The sequence below is a fragment of the Orbicella franksi genome, chromosome 6 (genome assembly GCF_964199315.1).
Source record: "Orbicella franksi chromosome 6, jaOrbFran1.1, whole genome shotgun sequence".
NCBI lineage: Eukaryota > Metazoa > Cnidaria > Anthozoa > Scleractinia > Merulinidae > Orbicella > Orbicella franksi.
Genome location: NC_138150.1, coordinates 6,260,297 through 6,280,923, shown reverse-complemented (window position 1 = coordinate 6,280,923; position 20,627 = coordinate 6,260,297). Strand labels below are relative to the sequence as shown.

Here is a 20,627-nt window from a genome sequence, read left to right as displayed (position 1 = left end):
AGATGTACAGTAACACAAGGCACTGGATGGGGTTTAATAGTCGCAGTCACTACGTATGCCTCAGCAGCCAGGAACGGTCGAAGTGTCGAAATTCAGTAACAATTTCCGACTGCAGGTCGTTTGGTCCACTTGAGACCGTACAGATATTAACTTGGCGATTTCATCACCAAACTCCGAGGAATCGTCTACTGCAAAACCAAAGTAATACTCCGAGTCATTTGGCATTTTGTAAATCAACATAGAAGGGGTTAATTGTAAATCCTTAGTAAGACTTTCCGCCGAAATTCTTTGATAATTTCTGACTGAGTCGAGAACATGGCGATTTTATGGTCTTTTAATATAGTATGCCCAAACTATGGAAATTCGTCAACTAGCGAACGAAAGGGCGAAATAGCGAAATGATGAAATGTCACTACGGTTAGCCTAAATACCACTGATAGCTTTCAATAATTGTATGGGCCAACATTGTTAATTGATGTCTCATGATTTTTGGAAGCCCTTGGCATTTCCAAACAAGCGTGGAATACTCTCGAGAGGTAACCACAGGTCTCCCAAGCTCCTTGAGCTTCCTTGGGGGCCTGCGAACAGGCTCCCCGTGAGCCCTTATCCCTCCCCGATCGCTTCGCTCACCGAATTCTTCTGTTTCGCGCTCGCCAAATTTTTTTTCCCTCCTCGCCGGGAGCCTGTTCGCAGGCTAAAGGGACCCGAGTCGAACAACCCGCGAATAGGCATGGGAGGACCCATTTCTTAAAACCTGGAAGTGTACCTTAACATAGATGCAGCCAAGCCTAAAAGTGAAGTTCCTAATTACACCGAGTTAAACTGTCCTGAGCCTGCCATCTAACCAGAAACCAGAACCTGGACAGCGGTCAACTTAAAAAAAAAGACACATGAACTCAATGGGCTCTAAGCTTGAGCCCACGATATGGTCACCTTATACTAGGCGTATTCAGAAAAAAGAATTCCGGGCATATAGAATTCATGGTGGGACACATTTAGTCGCCTTCCCCTTTACCCCTGAAATGCTAACCGGAAGCAAACAGCGGTAAATAAATGTTAACCGCAAGCAAACACAGTGTATAGATGCTAACCGCAAGCAAACGGCAGTAAATAAAAGCAAACTATATGTGTGTCCTACCATGAATTATATCCCGAATTCCGAGTTCAGATGCTCTGGAGAGTTCTGAGGACTCGTCATGGGAGCTGAGACCCCAAATTGTCGCAGCCGTGGTATCAAAATGAGCTGGGGTAGTTGTCAAAGATGGGACAGGCAAGGCAAAATCACTGGCAAAATCATCTTTTCTCTATTCTTAATACTACAGAAAGCCGTGAAATTCAACCAAATAAGTCAATTTCATCACAAGAGTGATCAATATACATTGGAGCTTTATTTCACTACAAAATTCTATCATTAATTTCGGTACACGAAATCATCTTTTCTCTATAATACTATACACCACTGTGAAGTTCATCCAACTGAAAGAAGTCATTTTCATCACACATGCAACGGACTAGATCAACATTGTGATGTGATCTCTTGACTTTTTGCGAACATTAATTTATCTACTGTCCGATTTTCCCATACAATGAAACTGAAACGAGAGACAAAATTCCTGCCACTAAAAGGGTTATGATAGAGCCACAGAAATTCCTCACTTCTGATTTATCCAGAGAAGTACCAATTATGTGAAATCAAAGTGCACAATGCAAATTGAAAATAATTTTAGAACATTACCTACAAGGTTACACAATATTTACAAAGATTTTCGAGAACTCTCGAAGAATTTTGAAATAAACAGGGTGATGTAACTGTTAGAGTGCAGCCTTAAATCGCTGTTACCCTTTTTACACCAGAATTTCTTACACAGACTGCCTAGGAGCCTTATGGCCCAACAGGCCGCTGCTATTTCTACACCCCACCCCCCCTCCCACCCCATGTTAGTCCATTGCACGGTTCCACCGGACCACCACCCCCCCCCCCCCTTGCTCCCACCCCAGCATCAAATTCGCCGGTGCTTGTTTAAACACACGGGTGGAGAGGCACTGAAAGGTAAGGTGCCTCGACCAAGAACACAACACGATGACCCTGGCTAAGAGGTTCTTTGCTTATTCACCTCAATTACTCCAAGTAAGGATACCCGGAGGGAACAAATTTTCCACCTATTCACTCTGCGCTCAAAATGACCGCATACTACCATGGAATATTCCCGTCCAGCATTCCCACTTGGTCAATAAGTACCTATCATACAACCTCGGCATAATAAAAATAACGCGTCATCTGAAGCTGTCCACAAAAATAAATAAAAATATAGAACTAAATTACAGAACTAAATATAGAACTAAACTTCCATTCTTCGATGTTGTTAAAAATCGTCTCCCACACCCGATGGGCAGTTGAAGTTTCCTGAGAAAAAACTTTGACGACTTTGAAATTACAGAAGTGCTGTAAGCGATGCCATTTTGGAGGGCTAGTGACAATGGCTACTGGGCTAGTACATCACAGTTACAGCAAGCCCAAGGGGCAAGCCCAAAAACTGGTTTTCCGTTTGCATCCTAAAGTAGCCCGCAAGGGGTGCGCAAGCACAGCTTTCCTTTCTTTCATATCCTTTGCATTGCTACAATCTGAGAGAAACTTCTTCACTATCGACAACTGAGCTTAACAAATACAGTGTTTTGAAAGGAAATGAAACTTAAATACAATAACACACCTAAGAATTGCCTCCCATTAAAAAATAACTGTCTATACATATTTCTTACGTGCTGGTAACACATTGTTTAAGTATTTTTTCCATTAATAAATGCTACGAGGGTTGAATGATAGGTCTGCCGTTTAAACGTTTGAAAATGTTCATCTTGTCCTCGGGCCATTTGTATGTAATTTGTGCCCACGGCGGGAGATCCTTTGGGTCGACGCGTGTATTTGGCAGAATAATGCAAACCATTTTACGCAGTGAGCGTGTCTGTGTGTACTCTCTTCGAATCAAGTCGAGTTCGACCCAGCGGATTTCGTGTTCCTGTGGAGTAAATATGTCATTAGAAATTTCACTGTTTTCTTGATATGGAATTACTGCGTGGTAAACACCGAATTAACCGTATAAAAACGAACTCTCGAAGCCTTCGGGGAGACAAGTGAAAAATTTTGTCGAAGAGTTCCATTTCCATAAAGCCTGGTTTTCACTACGACGTGAGCACAATCACAAGCATAACTGATAAACATATCAAAAGGTAGCGAGAACGCCCACAGCACAAGCATGTAGAAAACTGTTTGATTTCTTTTTTTCTTCTTGTGCTTGTGCTTATGCTTATGTCAAGCGAGAACGCCCAGCTGTAAGCATCAGCACACGCATAAGTGAAAGTCCGCCATCCTGTTTTACTGTATCGAGGAGGTATAGAACCGAAAACACATACCTACAAATGCTTGTGTTGTGGGCGTCCTCACATTTTATAATAATATAATTTTCATGCAAATCAAACTCATTTTCATAGGCAAAGTTTCGCACAAGGACTCGATTTGAAATCGAAGCAAAGGCTACTCGGAAATGCCTATTTTTGAAAACGTCACGTGTCTTAGTAACATGACGTCATGTTGTTTAGTAACAGGCACGCAAACGTGACGTCACTTTGGATGGGTATAACGTGGTAGAAAATAAGGAAATATCGGATTGATCTTTACACTGTACCTGTTGAGAGAATTGCACTCCTTCGAGGTCGCTTGCACACAATCGCAGAAGTTCTGGCGACAGAAAGACCAGTACATTGAGTGCATTCTTAATTTGCTGCTCCGCCCAACGAGTTGGTCCAAGATCGAGTCGCTCGTTAGCATTCATCACGTCCATTTCCACTTTGTAACCATTTTCTCGGAAGCAGTTCACGACATTGGCCACTTCAAGTTGGTACGAGGGACTTTCCGGATAATAACACGCGTAATAGATTTCAGGACCTACAAAAAAAACAATCAAATTTAAAGGAACTTAGTCACGGTATCTAAAGTTGTTTTGACCACGTGCAAAATTGAAGGAAACCTGAAAATAATAGTTCACTGAGATGGAAGAACACCAAAGAGATAATAATAAACCATAAAAGAACAAGGATGGTTAAGGAAGAGGAAGATTGACACGGATTCGTTTATTGCTTTGACAGCCATTCTGTTCACAATGGTCGGCCCTCTCGTAAAATACCCTGGTCAGCGGAATTACATCCAAACATTGTTTCCGACCTATCGACCGATCGACCGACCGACCGAGCGAGTGAATTCTTTCTTCCCCAACTGACTGTTATAACTCATTCTAGCTACGCTACGCTAGCTATCATTGGTTAAAAAACCCTAAAGGGACAAGGATGGTTGAAAATGGAGAAAATATACACGGATTACAAACGACGACTGACTTGAAAAATCTAGGCTAAACTGTTCAAGACGCGCAAAGCGTGATGTAGCCCCTTTAAGTGCCTAGGGAAAAAATGACCCAAATAACACTCAAACGTTACTGGTATCAATAGAAATAAAAATTCAGACATCAAACCTGACTTTTTCTCCGGTTCTGCTATACCTGAAAGACAAAAGCAAAATGATCCAATTCATTAAAACACGCTTAACAGCTTGTAATCCTCCAATTCTCCAAAGTTAAAAACAACTCGATATCAGGTTACTGAAAAGACAAGGAACACCATCCCTACCTGGCCGATTATTTGGTTCAACTGCAAAGATGGGAAACAAAGCTAAATTATCAAATATGTTAAAAACAGAAGAGAATTAAAGGAGTTCAATCACGGTATTTTGAGTTGTTTGGACCACGTGCAAAACTACCTTCAAATTGAACAAACCTAGAATAATAGTTTATTAGGATAGCAAAACACCAAAGAGATAATAACAAACAATAAAGTAACAAGGATGGTTTAGGATGGAGAAGATTGACACACTGATTACAAACGACGAACTTGAAAAATTTAGACTAAACTTTCCAAGATGCGCAAACCGAGAGGTCAGCGTAGCTCCTTTCAGGACTGGATTACTGACAAACACGTACATTTAGTCTGTTGGCAATAAAGTTCAGTTTTGAAGCACGTTTGCTCTATAAATTTGATAAATAACGCTAGTGAAATGTTGCACCGTAACAACCAGCCTGATCAAGTTTGATAGTTTTAAGCTTCCCTCAGAGCCTCATAAATTTATAAAGTCTAACTCTCTAATCTTTTCAAAGTTCGTCTTCAAACTTTGCAAAGTTATCGATATTTACGTAAATCACGAGCAGTTTAACGAGTTCATACACGTTACTTATTTAAGGTGGCTGGCCAACTTCATGAGATAAAAGGTTACCATAGCAACGATACAACCTGTTAAAAACACCCTTATTTTAAGCTTTAAGTACTTACATTTCATAAGTGGCGCGGTGAAGCCATTTTTCCACGTCAAGCATGTTAAGATACAACTTTTTGTAAAGTTCAAAAAATTCTGAAGGTAGGAATCAGAGACATTTCAAATTTTCGAACATTTAAGGTTGCCCTGAACCCTACCTACAAAATTCTTTAACCTTTGCAAAAAGTTGTATCTAATAACATGCTCATCACAATTCGTGATAAAAAGTTTGTGTGATACCAACATAGCAACATCAGTTGATAACGAATGGTAGTATTGACCTGCCAAAGGTTTGGGCGTAAACGCTCCAACAGGACAAGATATTACATAACTTATCTAGTGTCCTACCTGGCGGTGCAGATGGATTGAAAATCCTGGAATTTATTGGCTCATGTGCCCGGTCACTGTCTGTTTCTAACAAAAATGATCAATGGAAAGATAAGCATAATAGTAATCAGAATAACAGGAGAGATTTGATTGAGGCATTAACTCACAAAGCTTTAACATGCAGTACTTGTAAACTAGTCATATCATAACAGCAATTGTCAGTATGAGAGAGAAGCGATGGGGCAGTGGTGCGAGCGCTCGCCTTGCGTGCCCGAGTTCGAAGCCTAGAACTGGCGTCATTAGGGGGTATCATTACGTGGCTTCATGCCTTGCCCCGAGGGGTTTTTCTCCAGATTCTCGAGTTTTCCTCCCTCCGCAAAAATGAACACTCCAATTCCAATTCGATAAGGAAACAGTGAACGAAGAGCGTTTCTGTGGGATGTGCCAGTGCAAATTCCAAATCATTAAAAATACAGTCGAACCTTCAATTGCGACCACCACTCCTCAGTGACAGGTTTTCAAAAGTTTCCACGTCAAATCACCATATTCGGATCCTCTTGTAAGCGAATACCTCTCGTACGCGACCACGACCACTTTTAGAGCTAAAAGTTTGACATTTTCTTTTGTTTTTAACCTCCTGTAAGCGACCACTTGACAGATAATAGAGCAGAAATTGGATAATAAGGTGTTGTAGTTTATCAGAAGCGAACTATGATACTCTGAATAGAAACCTTTGAAAAGCTCAAATATTTTGTGGGTTTACACGGGCATTGGCGCATGGGGAAAGTCTCGGCAGTTACCAGATGTCACCGGGGAAACTTTTGACGCAATATGGTCAAAGCTCTCGTAAGCGACCACCTATAGTAAGCGACAACCTAGGCTTGACATTTTCGGTGGTCGCTTTAGGGAGGTTTAACTGTATTTACATAGAATAATCTTCCAAAATGGCCACCCCATAGGTTATTTTTGGACACAGCTCTAAAGCTCTAAAGCCCCTACTGCAAGGCTTGTTCTGGGGGTTAAGCATTAGTATACCAACCTGGAAAACAAGTACGGAAAGGCCTCAAGTTGATTTGTTTCCGATAAAACAAAACTGCAAACACTAGCAGCAAAAAACCAAATGCTGCACCCAAAATGGCGGCTATAAGTTTGGTGGGTACGTCTGCGGAGAGAATGTGTCATTACCATGAGATAACACCATCATCATAACAAGTGATAGACACACCCGCAGAAATAACTCGCATCAACGCTATGCAGAGTATAAACAAGTAGGTTATAACTATCTATTACATCAGTTTAGGTAAAAGGCAAAGTCTGCTTACGAGCCAAGTGGCCCATCAGGCCGGAGCTTATCCCGGTTTCTGTAGCATGAAGTGACTGGAAATATTTCTACTTCCCCCTGGATGGGATGCTAGTCCATTGCAGGGTTACACCCAACATTAAGTTCGCCGGTACCCATTTATGAGAGGAAAGTGTCTTGCCCAAGAACACAACACAATGTCCCCGACCAGGGCTTGAACCTGGACCGCTTGATCTGGAAACCAACACGCCTCCACTTGCATCAGGGTAAACAAGCAAATTTTAGGACAGCAGGGGAACTGGAGTTTCCTTTCTGCTAGGTTTACTTTATTTTCCACATACAAACAATATTCATGTCCAAAAGAAATCTTTCAATTAAGCACAAACAAAAAAAAACTATATGGGATGGCTGCGCGACCTGAAAGGAAAACAGGGTTACAAGGTTTAAACTAGAGGTGTTTATAAACTTTGTGACAGATACAGGTCACTTGTCTACCAACAAAGTGAGTAACACAGGTTTGCCTTTTACCAAAACAAAGAAATGTAAACAATAAGGATATTCTGGTTTAAATTCATGGTTGATTTTACTTCTTACGCTTGGAAACACAATAACATTTTATGAATTTTGTTTCATTTATGAGAGATACAACTGCTTCGTTTTCTATTCCTACAACACAGCCACAAGCACAAGAATGATGCTGGATGCATGCTGACAAGAATAGTCACATTCGTTCTTCTAAAATTGTTTTCACTACAAATCATCACGGTATAATAAGGATAAACTTCAGATTGAATGAACGGGAAAGAACAGTTTTGTTAATAGACTGTGACTATTCTGTTGATTATTGATTGACTGACCTAATTTTTACAGTTTCTGACGTTATCTTGCTTGGGGGCAAACACAGTAAAGATTGTAGTGAATGTATGAGAAAAGTTAAAAGTTTGATACCCAATAAGTTGAGAGTGATTGACTTTCTGAGTATTTTATGAGTTACAAGGAAAGGATACCCAGCAGAAAGTTTTATGGTCAAATTTGAAGAACATAGATTTTCTGCGAAGCAATGGAGGAATTGCTCTTTTAATTTTTCATATAAATCAGTCTCTAAATTTTCCCGTGAAATGCGACTCGCTTTTACAGACAAATGTATGGAAAAAAGACAAATGAAAACCTCAATAATAATAAAAAATCTCTTTTTTTCGCAAGATGATTCCCAGATCAAGATGGAAGAGAAATCGTTTGTAACCCAGTCAAAGATTCTGGCAAGTCACTACAGTAAAAGGACAATAACTAGGACACCCTCTACGGTCTTACCGCTTGACGTTGGAGGAAACGTTGGTGGAGGCCTCGGCGTGGTACCTGGAAATGAAACAAACAATTCTGTTACTATCATTACACCTACTGTACTATTTTAATAACTTTAAGTTGTTAATCTATTGAAGGTAGTAGGAGGTCTTGTTAATATTGAGATGAAAATGAGTATTCTTATGGGTAAGGAATGTATGCCCGCTGCTTCGTCAGTCTTCTTTTTGGCTGACTTAAGCTCGTTGGCATTAACACTATAACTGTTATCTCCCCCCCCCCCCCCTCCACCACACCCTAGAGATGCTAATTCCATTGAGGATTCCATACACCTTGGTTGAGAACAACACAGTTAGAGTAACAAATCTTGCCCAGGAACAAAACACAACGACCAGAGGTCTGGGTTCAAAGCCGAAAGTCTCCTACCCTGCTGACCGTCGTTGCTGCTTTAAATGGCTGATGCTATCATTGGTAAACAAGCCCTTCGTAAGGGTCGATGCAATTTCTGCTCTTACTAGTTTAGGCCTGGATAAAGGTCCAAACTGCATTGTGCTTATTATATAATATAACTAGACCTGGATAACACAATTATCATGTCCAACTTTGTAATGGTCGGGTGGGCATTTTTAAGTACTTAAAATTCTCCCAGATTTCGTTAATAAAAGTGATGGTATAATAGTGAAGGAGATATGTTTGCATGCCAACATTTCTGAGTACTGACCGACAATTTTGTTGGGAGGGGTCGAAAAAAAGAAGCCTGATGTTGCACAATTTTTAAAGTGATGCAAAATGCAATACCTTGATACTATCTTATCCTTGGATTTTTAACTAATGATGGTTTTTTTGTCAATCAGGAGTATAAAAATCATAAAGTAAAACCAACTGTGATCATCTTGATTTTATCTTCCTACACTACTTTTCTACCCTGCCCTAAATGGAGTTAAGTGAAAAAAGAAAAAAATTACCAAATCGTTTCATGTCGAAGCTATCATATTTCCTATGAGGATACGTGATGATCTGCAAGAAGCCAAAGACACCCAAAGGAAAACAGTGATGTTAACCAAGTAATGAGCTCATGAGGTAACATACTTTTCTAAATAATATTGTCAATGAAAGAAGGGTCAAGTCTGCATATGAGACAAGTGGCCCAGCCATCAGGCTGGCACTTATCTTCAGTTTCAGCAGCTAGCATGAAGTGACTTGGGGTATTTCTACGTCTATCTGGATGGGATGCTTGTCCAATCGCAGGGTTGCCCCCAGCATTCAATTTGCTGGAAACCTATTTGTACACCTGCAGGGTCAGTAAAGGGGCAAGTTGTGAGAGTGAAAGTGTCTTGCTACCTGGTCTACATGTATCTCTTGGTAACTACTTCATTCTGAGGTTTGATATGAATACATACCGCAACCCAGATCCCATCAGGATAGTTCCAACCACTGCCATTCTGTAAAATCCACTCATGTTGATCCTTAACACAAACAAAACACAAGCATTGTTACCCATCATGGCATAGAAACAGCTTTGTTCAAAGAACCAAGTATATGAAACAATTACAATCAAACCAATGTAAGTGAAGCATATTTGAACATTGAACCCACCAGTAGTCTTTTTAAGAATGCAATACAGTGGCTTCATTAAGGGCCAGGCACTGGGCAAATCGACTGGTTGTTAGGAAGATTTTGCCCTTCTGGTTTGACTTTCAAGAGGAAAATTTTTTTTATATTAGAAGTTCAGTTCAAATAGTTTTGCCCACCTGTGAAAACCAGTTGCCCTCCTGTTGAAAACGTTAATGAAACCCTTGGCAATAATCATTTGATTACTTGAATATTGACCTGTTAGTCATTCAAGAATAGGCAGCTAACCGGTTCAGTACCCAAACAATCGATTCATCATTGCATTATTTCTTGACACGATTAGCAGGTTCAATGTTCAAATAATCAATTCATGAAAGTAACTCTTGAGGGGCACACTTCACTTGGGGCGCTTCCCATTCGACCAAAAATTCCGAAATTTTCGAAACGGAGACAAATGGTACGAAAATTTCCAGGGAAAAGTTCCAGAAAATCCGGAAATCGTTGAATTTCTGAAAAGCAAACCATTCAACCGAAAATTCTGGAAATTCTGGGATGAAAACCAAATGGAACGGAAATTTCCAGGAAAATACGTTCGAAAATTTCGGTATACCTCACGAGGTTGTCCTCTTTTTCGGAAATTATGCAAATTCTCGATTTTCTATTCAGCACTAATTCTTTTGGCCGTGATGACAGCGAATTGGACATCTCACGCAAGGATGACGGCGATGCGTATTCGAAAATTGAAATACTTTAGAATCTTTCCACTTATATGTCAATAAATACTAGCTACAGCTAAGTTCGTGAAGAAAACATTTTATAAAAATAATGCCCCTCTGGTGTACTTGTTTGTTTTGCATAGCTTGGCTAAGAAATGTACAAAGATTTATAACGCGTGCAGAACCATTGTACAACTCGTTAAACCCTTTGTTTTACGACGTTTTTGCTGCAACTGTTTTGGTTTGTATAAGGTCCATGCTGTTGTGGTCTATAAAAAGTCACGATGTCGACATATCAGTGTTCCGTTTGCTTCTATATTTGCAATTTAAACCTCGAAGTCATTGAAAAATTCCAAGCAAACAAAACTGTGTGGCCTGTCATTTTCCACACTGGAAAAGTCTGTACCATTCGCCCATAGAAATTTCTGGAAATTCACACTGGAATTTTTGGTCGAATGGAAAGCGCCCTTGGTTTGACTACAAAAACAGTGATTTTAATCTTAATCACTCATCATTTAAGTCATCATTCTTATTTTTATGTTTGCATTTAAAAGCATTTTATATGCTTTAAAAAGCACCCATGACATGTAAGTTATCCATTCCATCAGATAACCCAAGTTTGTAATGATCGAAACAATTTCGAAACAATTTCAATACAACATTTTGCACAAAATTAGATACACTGACAGTTGTAACTTGCAACATCTTGCAATATATCAGTATTGGTCAATCAACTGCAAGTCCATTGGAACTTTTAATAGCCGGAAAATTTCCATCAATTTAATTCCACTTGATTAGTCACTGCCCAATCAAATGCAGTCAGCAACAGGGTCAATATGGATGGATTTTATTAAACTTGTATACAGGAAAGGAATCAACTGCCCACACACCTTTGGTATCAGTTTACAATTCATTCTGTCAATGTTAACTGCTTCTCCCGTGGAAGAGTAATGTAAGGCATACCTGGTCCAGTTCTTATCTACAAAAAAATACAAGATAAGAGTATTAGGGAGAGTTAAGGCTGCATGGATTAAGCAGTATCATATGGACCATTAGACAGACAGAGGGAAAGGGGTATGCGATACAGACATGTAGGAGGAAGAGGGGGCAGGGGGCCAGGGGTAGGGGGGCAGGGGGACAGGGGGGCAGGGGAGCAGGGGGCCAGAACCTGAAAATAAATAGTTAGGGAATTAGTGACTGTGTACATTAGCAGCAGGAAAAATGAGGGCAGGAAGTTGGAAGTTTCCAATGTGAAGGAACAGAGAGAAACAAGGCAGCATACTCTAATTATTATAATACTATCACAGTGCATAATCTGTTGAAAATAGAAAAAGCTAATAGTGTTGGAATTGCACCAGGGCCACTGATTAAGAAAGGGGTGGAAACTGGGAGTAAAGAGGAACTTACGATAATGTCCATGTATATAATGTCAATGATGTAACTAATAATATATATTAAATTAATATTTTACAACTTACTATAATGCACTGGACTCCAAGAGATTGATAAGTTTGGTTTTCTGGCTGAATAATCCACTGTTATAGATGAGGGTATTCGTCCAGGATATTCCACGAAATCCTGTGGCTTGAGGCAGTCTGCATTGAAAAGATACAAAGATAGAGAAAATGTTACATATTACAGTCATAATATATTAGGTAAGGAAGTAGAAGCATAGATACACAGTTCTTGCCAATTTCAGCTGTAGCCAGTGAGCTGCAGCTGGAAGGAAGCACCAAGAAGGATGTGGTCACAGCTGGAAGGGCTGATAAGGAATTGGTCCCAAGTGAAGTCCAAGGGGTGGGGGCTTTCTCCTCACCCCATCCTCAACTAGTTCAGAGCCTGTTAACGGCTGCTCACCTGGGGTTGTTCACTTAATAAATTTGATGTTTCTTTAAAGCAGTGTTCATTTATCAGTCTGTAAATTATAAATTATTATTTCCATCATTGTTTCTGCAATATATATATAGATAAGTCTCCTGCGCAAGTACATGTAGGTAATACAGTGAAATTTAAAATAATTTATTTATTTATCCTTTGTATGCAATGTGCTGAACACAATTTAATTAGCTAGTGAAATTAATGTATTATAGTGTAGTTGTAAATATTACGTTACACAAAAAGAGAATTTGTTTGAAGTTAGTAATGTTGGTTGCAAATGTGTAGTTCCAGAAAATATCCAGACCTCCCCCACAGAAGGGAATTTTTCTAACCCCCCCCCCCACCCTGCCCACCCCTCTAGAAATTCCAATTGAGCTTTATACATTTCTTTAAATTTTTTGGTCTTACAGAACCCCCACCCCCAGGAAATTCCAATCCCTTCTGTGGGGGGAGTATATATGGATACTTTCTGGAACTGAACTAATAGTAAAAAAGTAGGTTACCAAATGAATGAAGCTGTAACATTACTATTTATTTATGTGGAAAGTTTCTCCTTGCCATGGCAAAGCTGTGTTAAAGATATTAGTTAAAATAACTTAGTCACCTACAATATGCTTTAACTTCACCATACCCTTACCATTGTCTTCCTGCTGGTAAGCACTCCGTTGTGACCTTCCTTTGTGACCTTCGCGTATGAAACCTTCTCTTTTATTGCGAACACATGTATGGATGCACATATCCATAGAGATTTCCTAATATAAAATAAAAAAAAAAAACTTAACAAATCTATAATTAACTTGATACATTCTCAGATTCCTTAATAGTTCATCAGATTTTGAAAGAAAACAAGCGATAAACTGTGGCGGTATTGCAAATATATTTTTATTGTGAACATAGATTTTCACACAGTCACAAGAATTAATATATAAGAGAATTTAACTGATGAAATTAATTTATTTATGAGAGCTAATTGGATTGTACAGAAGCCAATAAGGGACGATCCCAAAATATTTTTCATTTGTTATCACTGGTCAGATTCCATAGGATCCTCTATACATGTACATGCACATGAATTGTTAAACTCTCAATACAAATATCACTAGCTTGAATTTGAACAAGATTTCAATAACTCATTTGGCAGGGCACAGGAATACGAAATAGTGCCCTCTATCGATCTCCAATTAATTCAATATCATTTTACAACTAGCAGTTACTTAGTACTTAAAGGTAATTTGTCTGCCCAAAATCCAATACAATCACATTCATGTTTATTTATTAATTTTGTAAAGTTCTGTGTGATTTAAATTCTTAATTTGGACAGTGTCCAAATGAGCAAGTAATTTGGGTAGTTATGTCTGCTCTGACAGCCACATTGGACTGGGGCTGATGGTTTTGTATAATTTTTGCTGTCTTCAGAATTTGTTTTTGTTCCAATTGTGTGTAGAGGTTGATCCCAAGTGATGGGAAAAGCATCTTGAGAAATTGGAGGAGCATTGCAAACCGAGGGGAAGCACACAAGTTTATGCTAATAATATATACACATTCTGCTATTATGACATACTGCAGTAAGGACTCTCGAACTGTAGACACTTGACATTGTTTTATTAGTACTTTTTTTTTGGCAGTGACTAGAAAATGAAGGCTCTCCAGATATATATACCTGCAATGTCTAAGATAAGCATGTTTACACTAAATACCTTATTTACTTATTTTACCTATTACAATTTAGTGGCCAGTGGTAACACAAAACTAAATAAAATACTATACAATTAAAAAAAGGAACAAAAATGCCATAAGGATGGTCAACAAAAGAGATTTCAATCCTCATGCAAGGCAGACCACCTGATAAAATAGAAGCATCTACAACAACTAAATCAAACATTTGTTGAAGTCAAGCAGTCCCTTACTCCCTTTTTAAAACCAGAAATACTTGAAGCCCGAGGAACTGACAGTGGCAACACATTTTCATATTTAGATCCATCTGCCTCAGTTGTATTCACTTCAAAGTCGGAAATTATTGATGTGTATTTGAGTTCAAAAAAGATGTATTCGCCTTTGGTTGCTGTTTCATTCGACCACCCTCAGACGTTAACAGCATGTACAAAAAATGCCAAGTCTTCATGTTTCAAGTGTCCTCAATATAATTATGCTCACAAACGGACACACATATATTCATTTTCTTCCACCCCCCACCCAACGCCGTCGCCATACGTCATTGCAAGGAAGTGCAAAGGATATGCACTTGTGGTTACTGATTTCTGTTTTGAAATCTTAACTGGTTTTTAAAAAACTGAACAAGTCAGCGATGAAGTTCTGTTTACTATGAGTCCTTTTTTTTGTTTTGTCTTTTTTTTTTGTGACTACATAGCCTCCATGTTGGTGGTCATTAACAAAGTATTCTTTCACTTTATTCTAGCTTTTTTGTAGAAACCCTCATGGTCACCACACCTTTGCCATTTCAGTCCCTCGCGATTTGAAGTTAGAAACAACCTTTAAAAAAAATAGTTTCTTCGAAGATAAGGCAATCTCCTGCTCTAAATCGTCGATTCGCGTGACAGCTAATCGTGCGAAAAAGAACGTTTGATCAGGTTTGATCGAATCTGGGAAAATAATTTCTCACGATTGCATTACAAAACGATTGGTATCTTGCCTTTTATCTCTCACAAATTCTTCGCTTGGAACTTATGATCGATGGTTGAAAACGCATATACAAATAAACAAACAAACATACGTTGACATCCTGAAAATCGTACCGACGGTATAAAATTAATAGATGTGTTTGAGAAACACTTCCTGACATAGTTCGAAGAACAATCGACAACCCGCGCGTCAAAATGTGAAGAACATAAAACCAAGATCATCGTAAAGATCCAGAACAGACACAGCTGATAAATCGAAAATGTTCAGACTAGTAAAAAATTTCGTTTTCGGCGTGACTTCGCAGTATTCTCGTGTGTTCTTTCTATCGTTGAATGAAAAATAAGGATGTCAATGCCCATAAAATATAAAATACAATAGAGGTACATGTCGCTATAAATCAAGTTACGAGCGTAAATACAGCACGCATATTCAAATTTTAATATCTTTACGAACCTTTTCGAAGTGCGTCGTATCTGGCCTCTCGGATCTGCATAAGGACTCACAAATTGCCCGTCGTTCCAGAGAATCGCTAGCTGCTTTCAAGTCGCGAATGGATGTGAAGTCAGCTTCAAACGAATCTTGTAAGAAGCTAACAAAGACAAAGCCGACGATTACAGCCCAAAGTGGCATCATTCTTCACTGTTGTCTGGTCGTTTTTACTACTTCGACTCTTGCTTAGTGACTGGGAGAAAATGTCGTCTTCTTCTCAACATCACCATGTCGGCCATATTAAGACGGCGGTATTTGGCGCCCGCATGCCAGGCAAGCAAGGGTCATGCTCACGTTTTACGCTATTTTTAGCACGTACAAATTGCTGGAAAAATACACGACATTTGGAAATCAAAACAGCTGAGCAAAGAGTCGATTCATCAGCGTTTTCGATAAAGATTTCAGTTTTTTTTTAGTCTTAACACTTCCTCGTTCGATTGCTTCAGGGATTCAGAGATGACGTCAGGTTCGCTCCACTGATTTGAATTTACATCCGTTCAGTATATCGCTCAAGATTGCACAAATTACGAGTGCTTATCATTTAGCAGAGAAAAAGCCAATTCGTTTACGACTGGCTGACTTTGATACTAGACTGCGTAAAAACTTGATCTGGGAATAACATTAAACCTGCGTATTGGCGGGATTTTGTGTGCAAGTTAAATGCTTTGCTCCGGCGCGTAGCCGAACGCTAGACAGAGATTTCGCTGCAGGGAGAAGGGGTCTCTTATTTGACCGCATTTCCAGCGACGTTCGCCGTACAACTACAACGCTGAATCGATCTTGCTGATTCAAATAGTTGTGCGCGTATTTCAGTTACTCTATCCACGAACGATGAGCCGTAAATGGTCGTCGGGGAGACGACTCCGGAAGCGAAGGCTTGCGTGGTCATACGCCCACAGTCTTATCTGTGTGCGGCTTTGTCTTACGGATAGGCCGTGCTGAAAATAAGGAATGGAGCGAAATGGTGCGAAATGGAGCAAAATGGGGACTCGGGGACGGGAATGTCACATATCATGTTTAAGGGAAGAGGGAACGTCAGATCCGGGACGGGGGAACTTGGTCGAAATATAACCCAGTCTGGTTATATGTATACATTTAAAGAAACTCTTTCAACTCATGTAGGCTTCATGTCACGCATTGTGTATGATTGCTGAAATTCTCTGAAATTCTCGCCCAAAAACTGAGAGAATGGCACTGTTATAGCTCACACAGGTGTTGAAAAGTCACTTAATAAAACAACTGGACTTAATTTGATTAGCCATAGTACAGATTAATATCATAATAGTCGGACTCTGCTTCTTTTGGCTGAAAACTCCTTGAATATTTGGAGCAACTTTCGTGACAATTTACATGTGAAATATTATGACATTCATAGCCCAACAGCAAAGCTTTGTGAAGAACTACACCCGATAACAGAAGCAAAACTTCTAAATAGACACCGACTGATAGCCTGTCCCCCATATCTCAGATAGACAGAACAGAGGCAAATACCAATTTCAACACCAATTGACATGCGCTATAAAAACTAAAGTTTTGTTCGACTGATTATCTTTCAGGAGCAAGAAGCCGCTAGCCTTGAAATTTTGCTATTTATTCTTTTTAATACTTAAATCGTCTTGTTCATGCAAATACAGCAGACTGAAGTTCACATCACGGTTAAGTTTCCACGTACGAAATCAGCGAGTAAAAACTACAAGCACTAATACAATGAAATAGTCGCGATGCTTTATGACTTCTAAACGATACGAGAAACTGGGGAATATTGTGTAGTTCTTGTGTAGAGTCAGCAGTCAGGCTACTGGATGCGGGGCGAGCAGACACAGTCAGGAGATCTGTCAACACTATCCTTCAACAGACACAACCACCCACGCCCAACATCACGAAGGAGCAGCAGGAGGCTCTTAAAACCCTAAAAGAGGACAACTCCATCATGGTCCTTCCCGCTGATAAAGGTCGCGTCAGCATAATCCTGGACGCTGACACATACCACGCAAAAATGTCAGCGCTAATTGATTCCGGACCGTACCAGCTGCTCAACAAAGATCCGACAGACCGCTTGACCCGGAAGCTATCTAAGAAGCTGCTAACCCTGAAACAGAATGGACACATATCAGAGGCGGTTTATAATAAGATTAGACCCCGACACAAACAACCACCTAGGATCTACAAGGCCGACACACCGCTTAGGTCAATTGTGTCGTGTGTCAACACCTTTGCATACGACCTGTCTGCTTTCTTGGCTAACGTATTATCTCCTCTTGCAGGTAACTCGAACTTCACAGTGAAAAACTCAACCGACTTCGCCTCCACCATCGCCAGTGAAGAGATCCAGGACCACGAGATCATGGTGTCTTTCGACGTAGAGTCACTGTTTACCAACGTACCGATCGAGGGCGCCGTACAAGCCGCGCTACAAAAAATGGAGAACGACGCAGGCCTGGCGGCTGACCGCACGACACTTACATCAGTTCCAATCGCGGACCTCTTGGATTTCGTATTAAGATCTACGTACTTCCAGTACAACGGATCGATTTACGAACAACGAGCGAGACGGCGCAGCCATGGGGAGCTCTGTATCCGCGGTTATTGCTAATCTCTACAAGGAGATATTTGAAGAACAAGCAATAGAGTCCGCACCTTGCAAGACTAAGATCTGGAAACGCTACTTAGATGATACTTTCACCATTCTGGATCGGGATAGAGTTGACGTCTTCCTGCAACACCTAAACAGTCAACAACCATCAATCCGTTTCACCATGGAGATCGAGAATAATAGCAAGATCTCTTTTCTCGACGCGTCAGTTTATAGAGAACCTGATGGCCGCCTTACCACTAGTGTCTACAGGAAACCAACACATACTGGTCAGTACCTAGCGTATGATTCACACCACCCTCGGTCAGTAAAGCGCGGTATTGTGAAGTGTCTGTAGGACCGGGCCAAACATCTCGTGACCAAACCATCAGTAATCGCTGGAGAGAAGAAACATCTGTCATCTATACTTGTTTCTAACGGATATTTCTCCTCTTTTGTACAGAAGATCACAAAGGCACGAACAACCCCAAGAAGAGAGCCCGTCGCGGAATTTAAACCCACCGCCGTTTTACCTTATGTCCAAGGAGTTTCGGAGTCTCTCCACCGCTGCCTAGAACAACAAAGCATTCGCACCGTCTTTAAGTCCGACACGACATTTCAATCACACTTAGTGCGACCAAAGGACACCGTCAACCCGGCCAAACAAGATGGTGTTGTCTACAGGATTCCCTGTGAGTGCGGCAAAGTCTACATTGGGGAAACAGGGAGATCTATGCAGGAGAGGATCAAAGAACACGACAGGGATATACGACTCGCCCGTACCCAGAACTCCGCCGTTTCTGAACACACCCACGAGACCGGCCAAGATGATTAATGACTTGACCAATTTGAAGGAAAAGTCAGGTCTTTATTGTCCGTCTAAAATTTTCACAGAATTCTTACGTTGACTTTAACGTGAATAAGCAACTATCAAAAGTAGGTGTTGATCAACCAAGAGTGTAAGGCAATAAATCAAAGCCAAAGCTTATATCGCGATACTGATCATTAATATTGTGACTTCTCTGAAGGCGATACATCTTCGAAGGCAGATATTATAACGTACAGAGAAAAATATAGATCCGTCCAAAACTTGATTTTAATTCCTGTTTTGACTAACAGGGTCTTATAAAGAGCAAAACTATCTCAATATTTAGTTTACAGTGTTATCCCAACTTGGGAAAAATCAAGAAAATAGATTAAAGATGCGTAAAATGTCCTGCTGCCGTCGAAGCAAAAGCAGGTTTTGGCAGGAGCGTTTTCTTGGACGGAGAGCTGTATTGTGTTTGCTGTTTGTTTGAGTGACGTTGGAGTGAATTGCCCCAGTTGTGAAATAAAGTAACTTAACAAAAGACGCACAAGTTGCCTGTGTTAAATTACTAGGCTGATTTAGCAAGAGAACGGGAACGTCACTGGACGACGGCGCGCGTAGTATAAATACCCAAATATGGTCAAATTAGAACAGAATCTAGGTTATTCCGCGCGCCCTGCAGTCGTCATCTGACCATATTTGGTTATTTGTACTGCGCGCGCCGTCGTCAAGTGACGTTCCCGTTCTCTTGCTAAATCAGCCTATTAACGTTCGGCCACGACGGAAACAATGTTTGTAGAGGTTCTTCGCCTAGAGTAAGAGCTCTAAGAGATGTGTTTTCAATTGCACTAATTTTCGCTATATTACATTCTTTTTAAAGTGACATATTTCACAGCATTGAAAAACAACTGCATAGCACAATTTTCATTTTGCAAACATTTGAACACCAGGCAGAGCCCGTCGAACGTTACTACTCAACAGCTTCCATTTGAATCGAGCACGTTGAGTTACACATAATACGAGATCCATATCACACCCCGGGGGGGAACTCCCTGATATGGGCTATATAGGTATGTGGGTCCTCAAGGGGTATGGTTTTTCAGATGTTTTGGTTACAAATGGAGTATCGATTTTGGCCATTTTGGTCAGAAATAGGGTACGGTTTTTGCACTCTAGAATTGAATTAGGCACGTTTTCTTATAAGAAGCACACCACCACCAAAATGTTTTGGAAGTATCCCCCCTGGGACCACGCCACTTGAAGTGCCACTGAGATAGCATCATGTAAAAGAAGATGGAACGTTTGCAAACAAACGACGCGGACATAACAACTTAACGCCTGAACTTTGTAAATGTGGCATTTAATCACTTTCAAAGCTATATTCCCCCAACTCAATTAAGTTGTTTTTCCACTGTTGTACTCTATGTGAAATTAAATTCAATTGACCTTTCTTGCGGATGCAATATTTATACTAAATTAATTTAACCTCCGTTGTTTCTTACCTACCTTGCTAATAAAACAAAAAATAGAAATACCTTTATTTTCAACTTTTCAGAAGGATGTATTGGTCGTTTGTATTTGCCTTCATGGCACAACCTCGTTTCCAGGGTCTTTTCCTTGGCTTAGGAAAAGACCCTGGAAACGAGGTTGATTTTTGAAGGGACCTAGGACCC

The 20,627-nt window shown here is 40.2% G+C and overlaps 1 protein-coding gene across 3 annotated transcripts; it reads right to left on the bottom strand.

The window, feature by feature from the left end:
- Positions 1-1,369: 1,369 nt before the first annotated feature.
- On the bottom strand, positions 1,370-17,010 carry LOC145489237 (uncharacterized). Of its 3 annotated transcripts, XM_081468185.1 has the most exons (13): positions 15,539-17,010; positions 13,083-13,197; positions 12,046-12,162; positions 11,458-11,546; positions 9,680-9,745; positions 9,245-9,296; positions 8,292-8,336; positions 6,720-6,842; positions 5,702-5,761; positions 4,675-4,695; positions 4,521-4,547; positions 3,681-3,940; positions 1,370-3,014 (listed from the first exon to the last, which is right to left on the bottom strand). In XM_081468185.1, exons 1-13 carry the CDS (start codon positions 15,716-15,718, stop codon positions 2,802-2,804), a joined length of 1,368 nt encoding a protein of 455 aa, XP_081324311.1. In that variant the 5' UTR covers positions 15,719-17,010; the 3' UTR covers positions 1,370-2,801. The 3 variants fall into 3 exon arrangements, with proteins under 3 accessions (XP_081324311.1, XP_081324313.1, XP_081324312.1); XM_081468187.1 differs by lacking the exon at positions 5,702-5,761 and having other exon boundaries at positions 15,539-17,008; XM_081468186.1 differs by lacking the exons at positions 4,521-4,547; positions 4,675-4,695 and having other exon boundaries at positions 15,539-17,009.
- Positions 17,011-20,627: the final 3,617 nt, after the last annotated feature.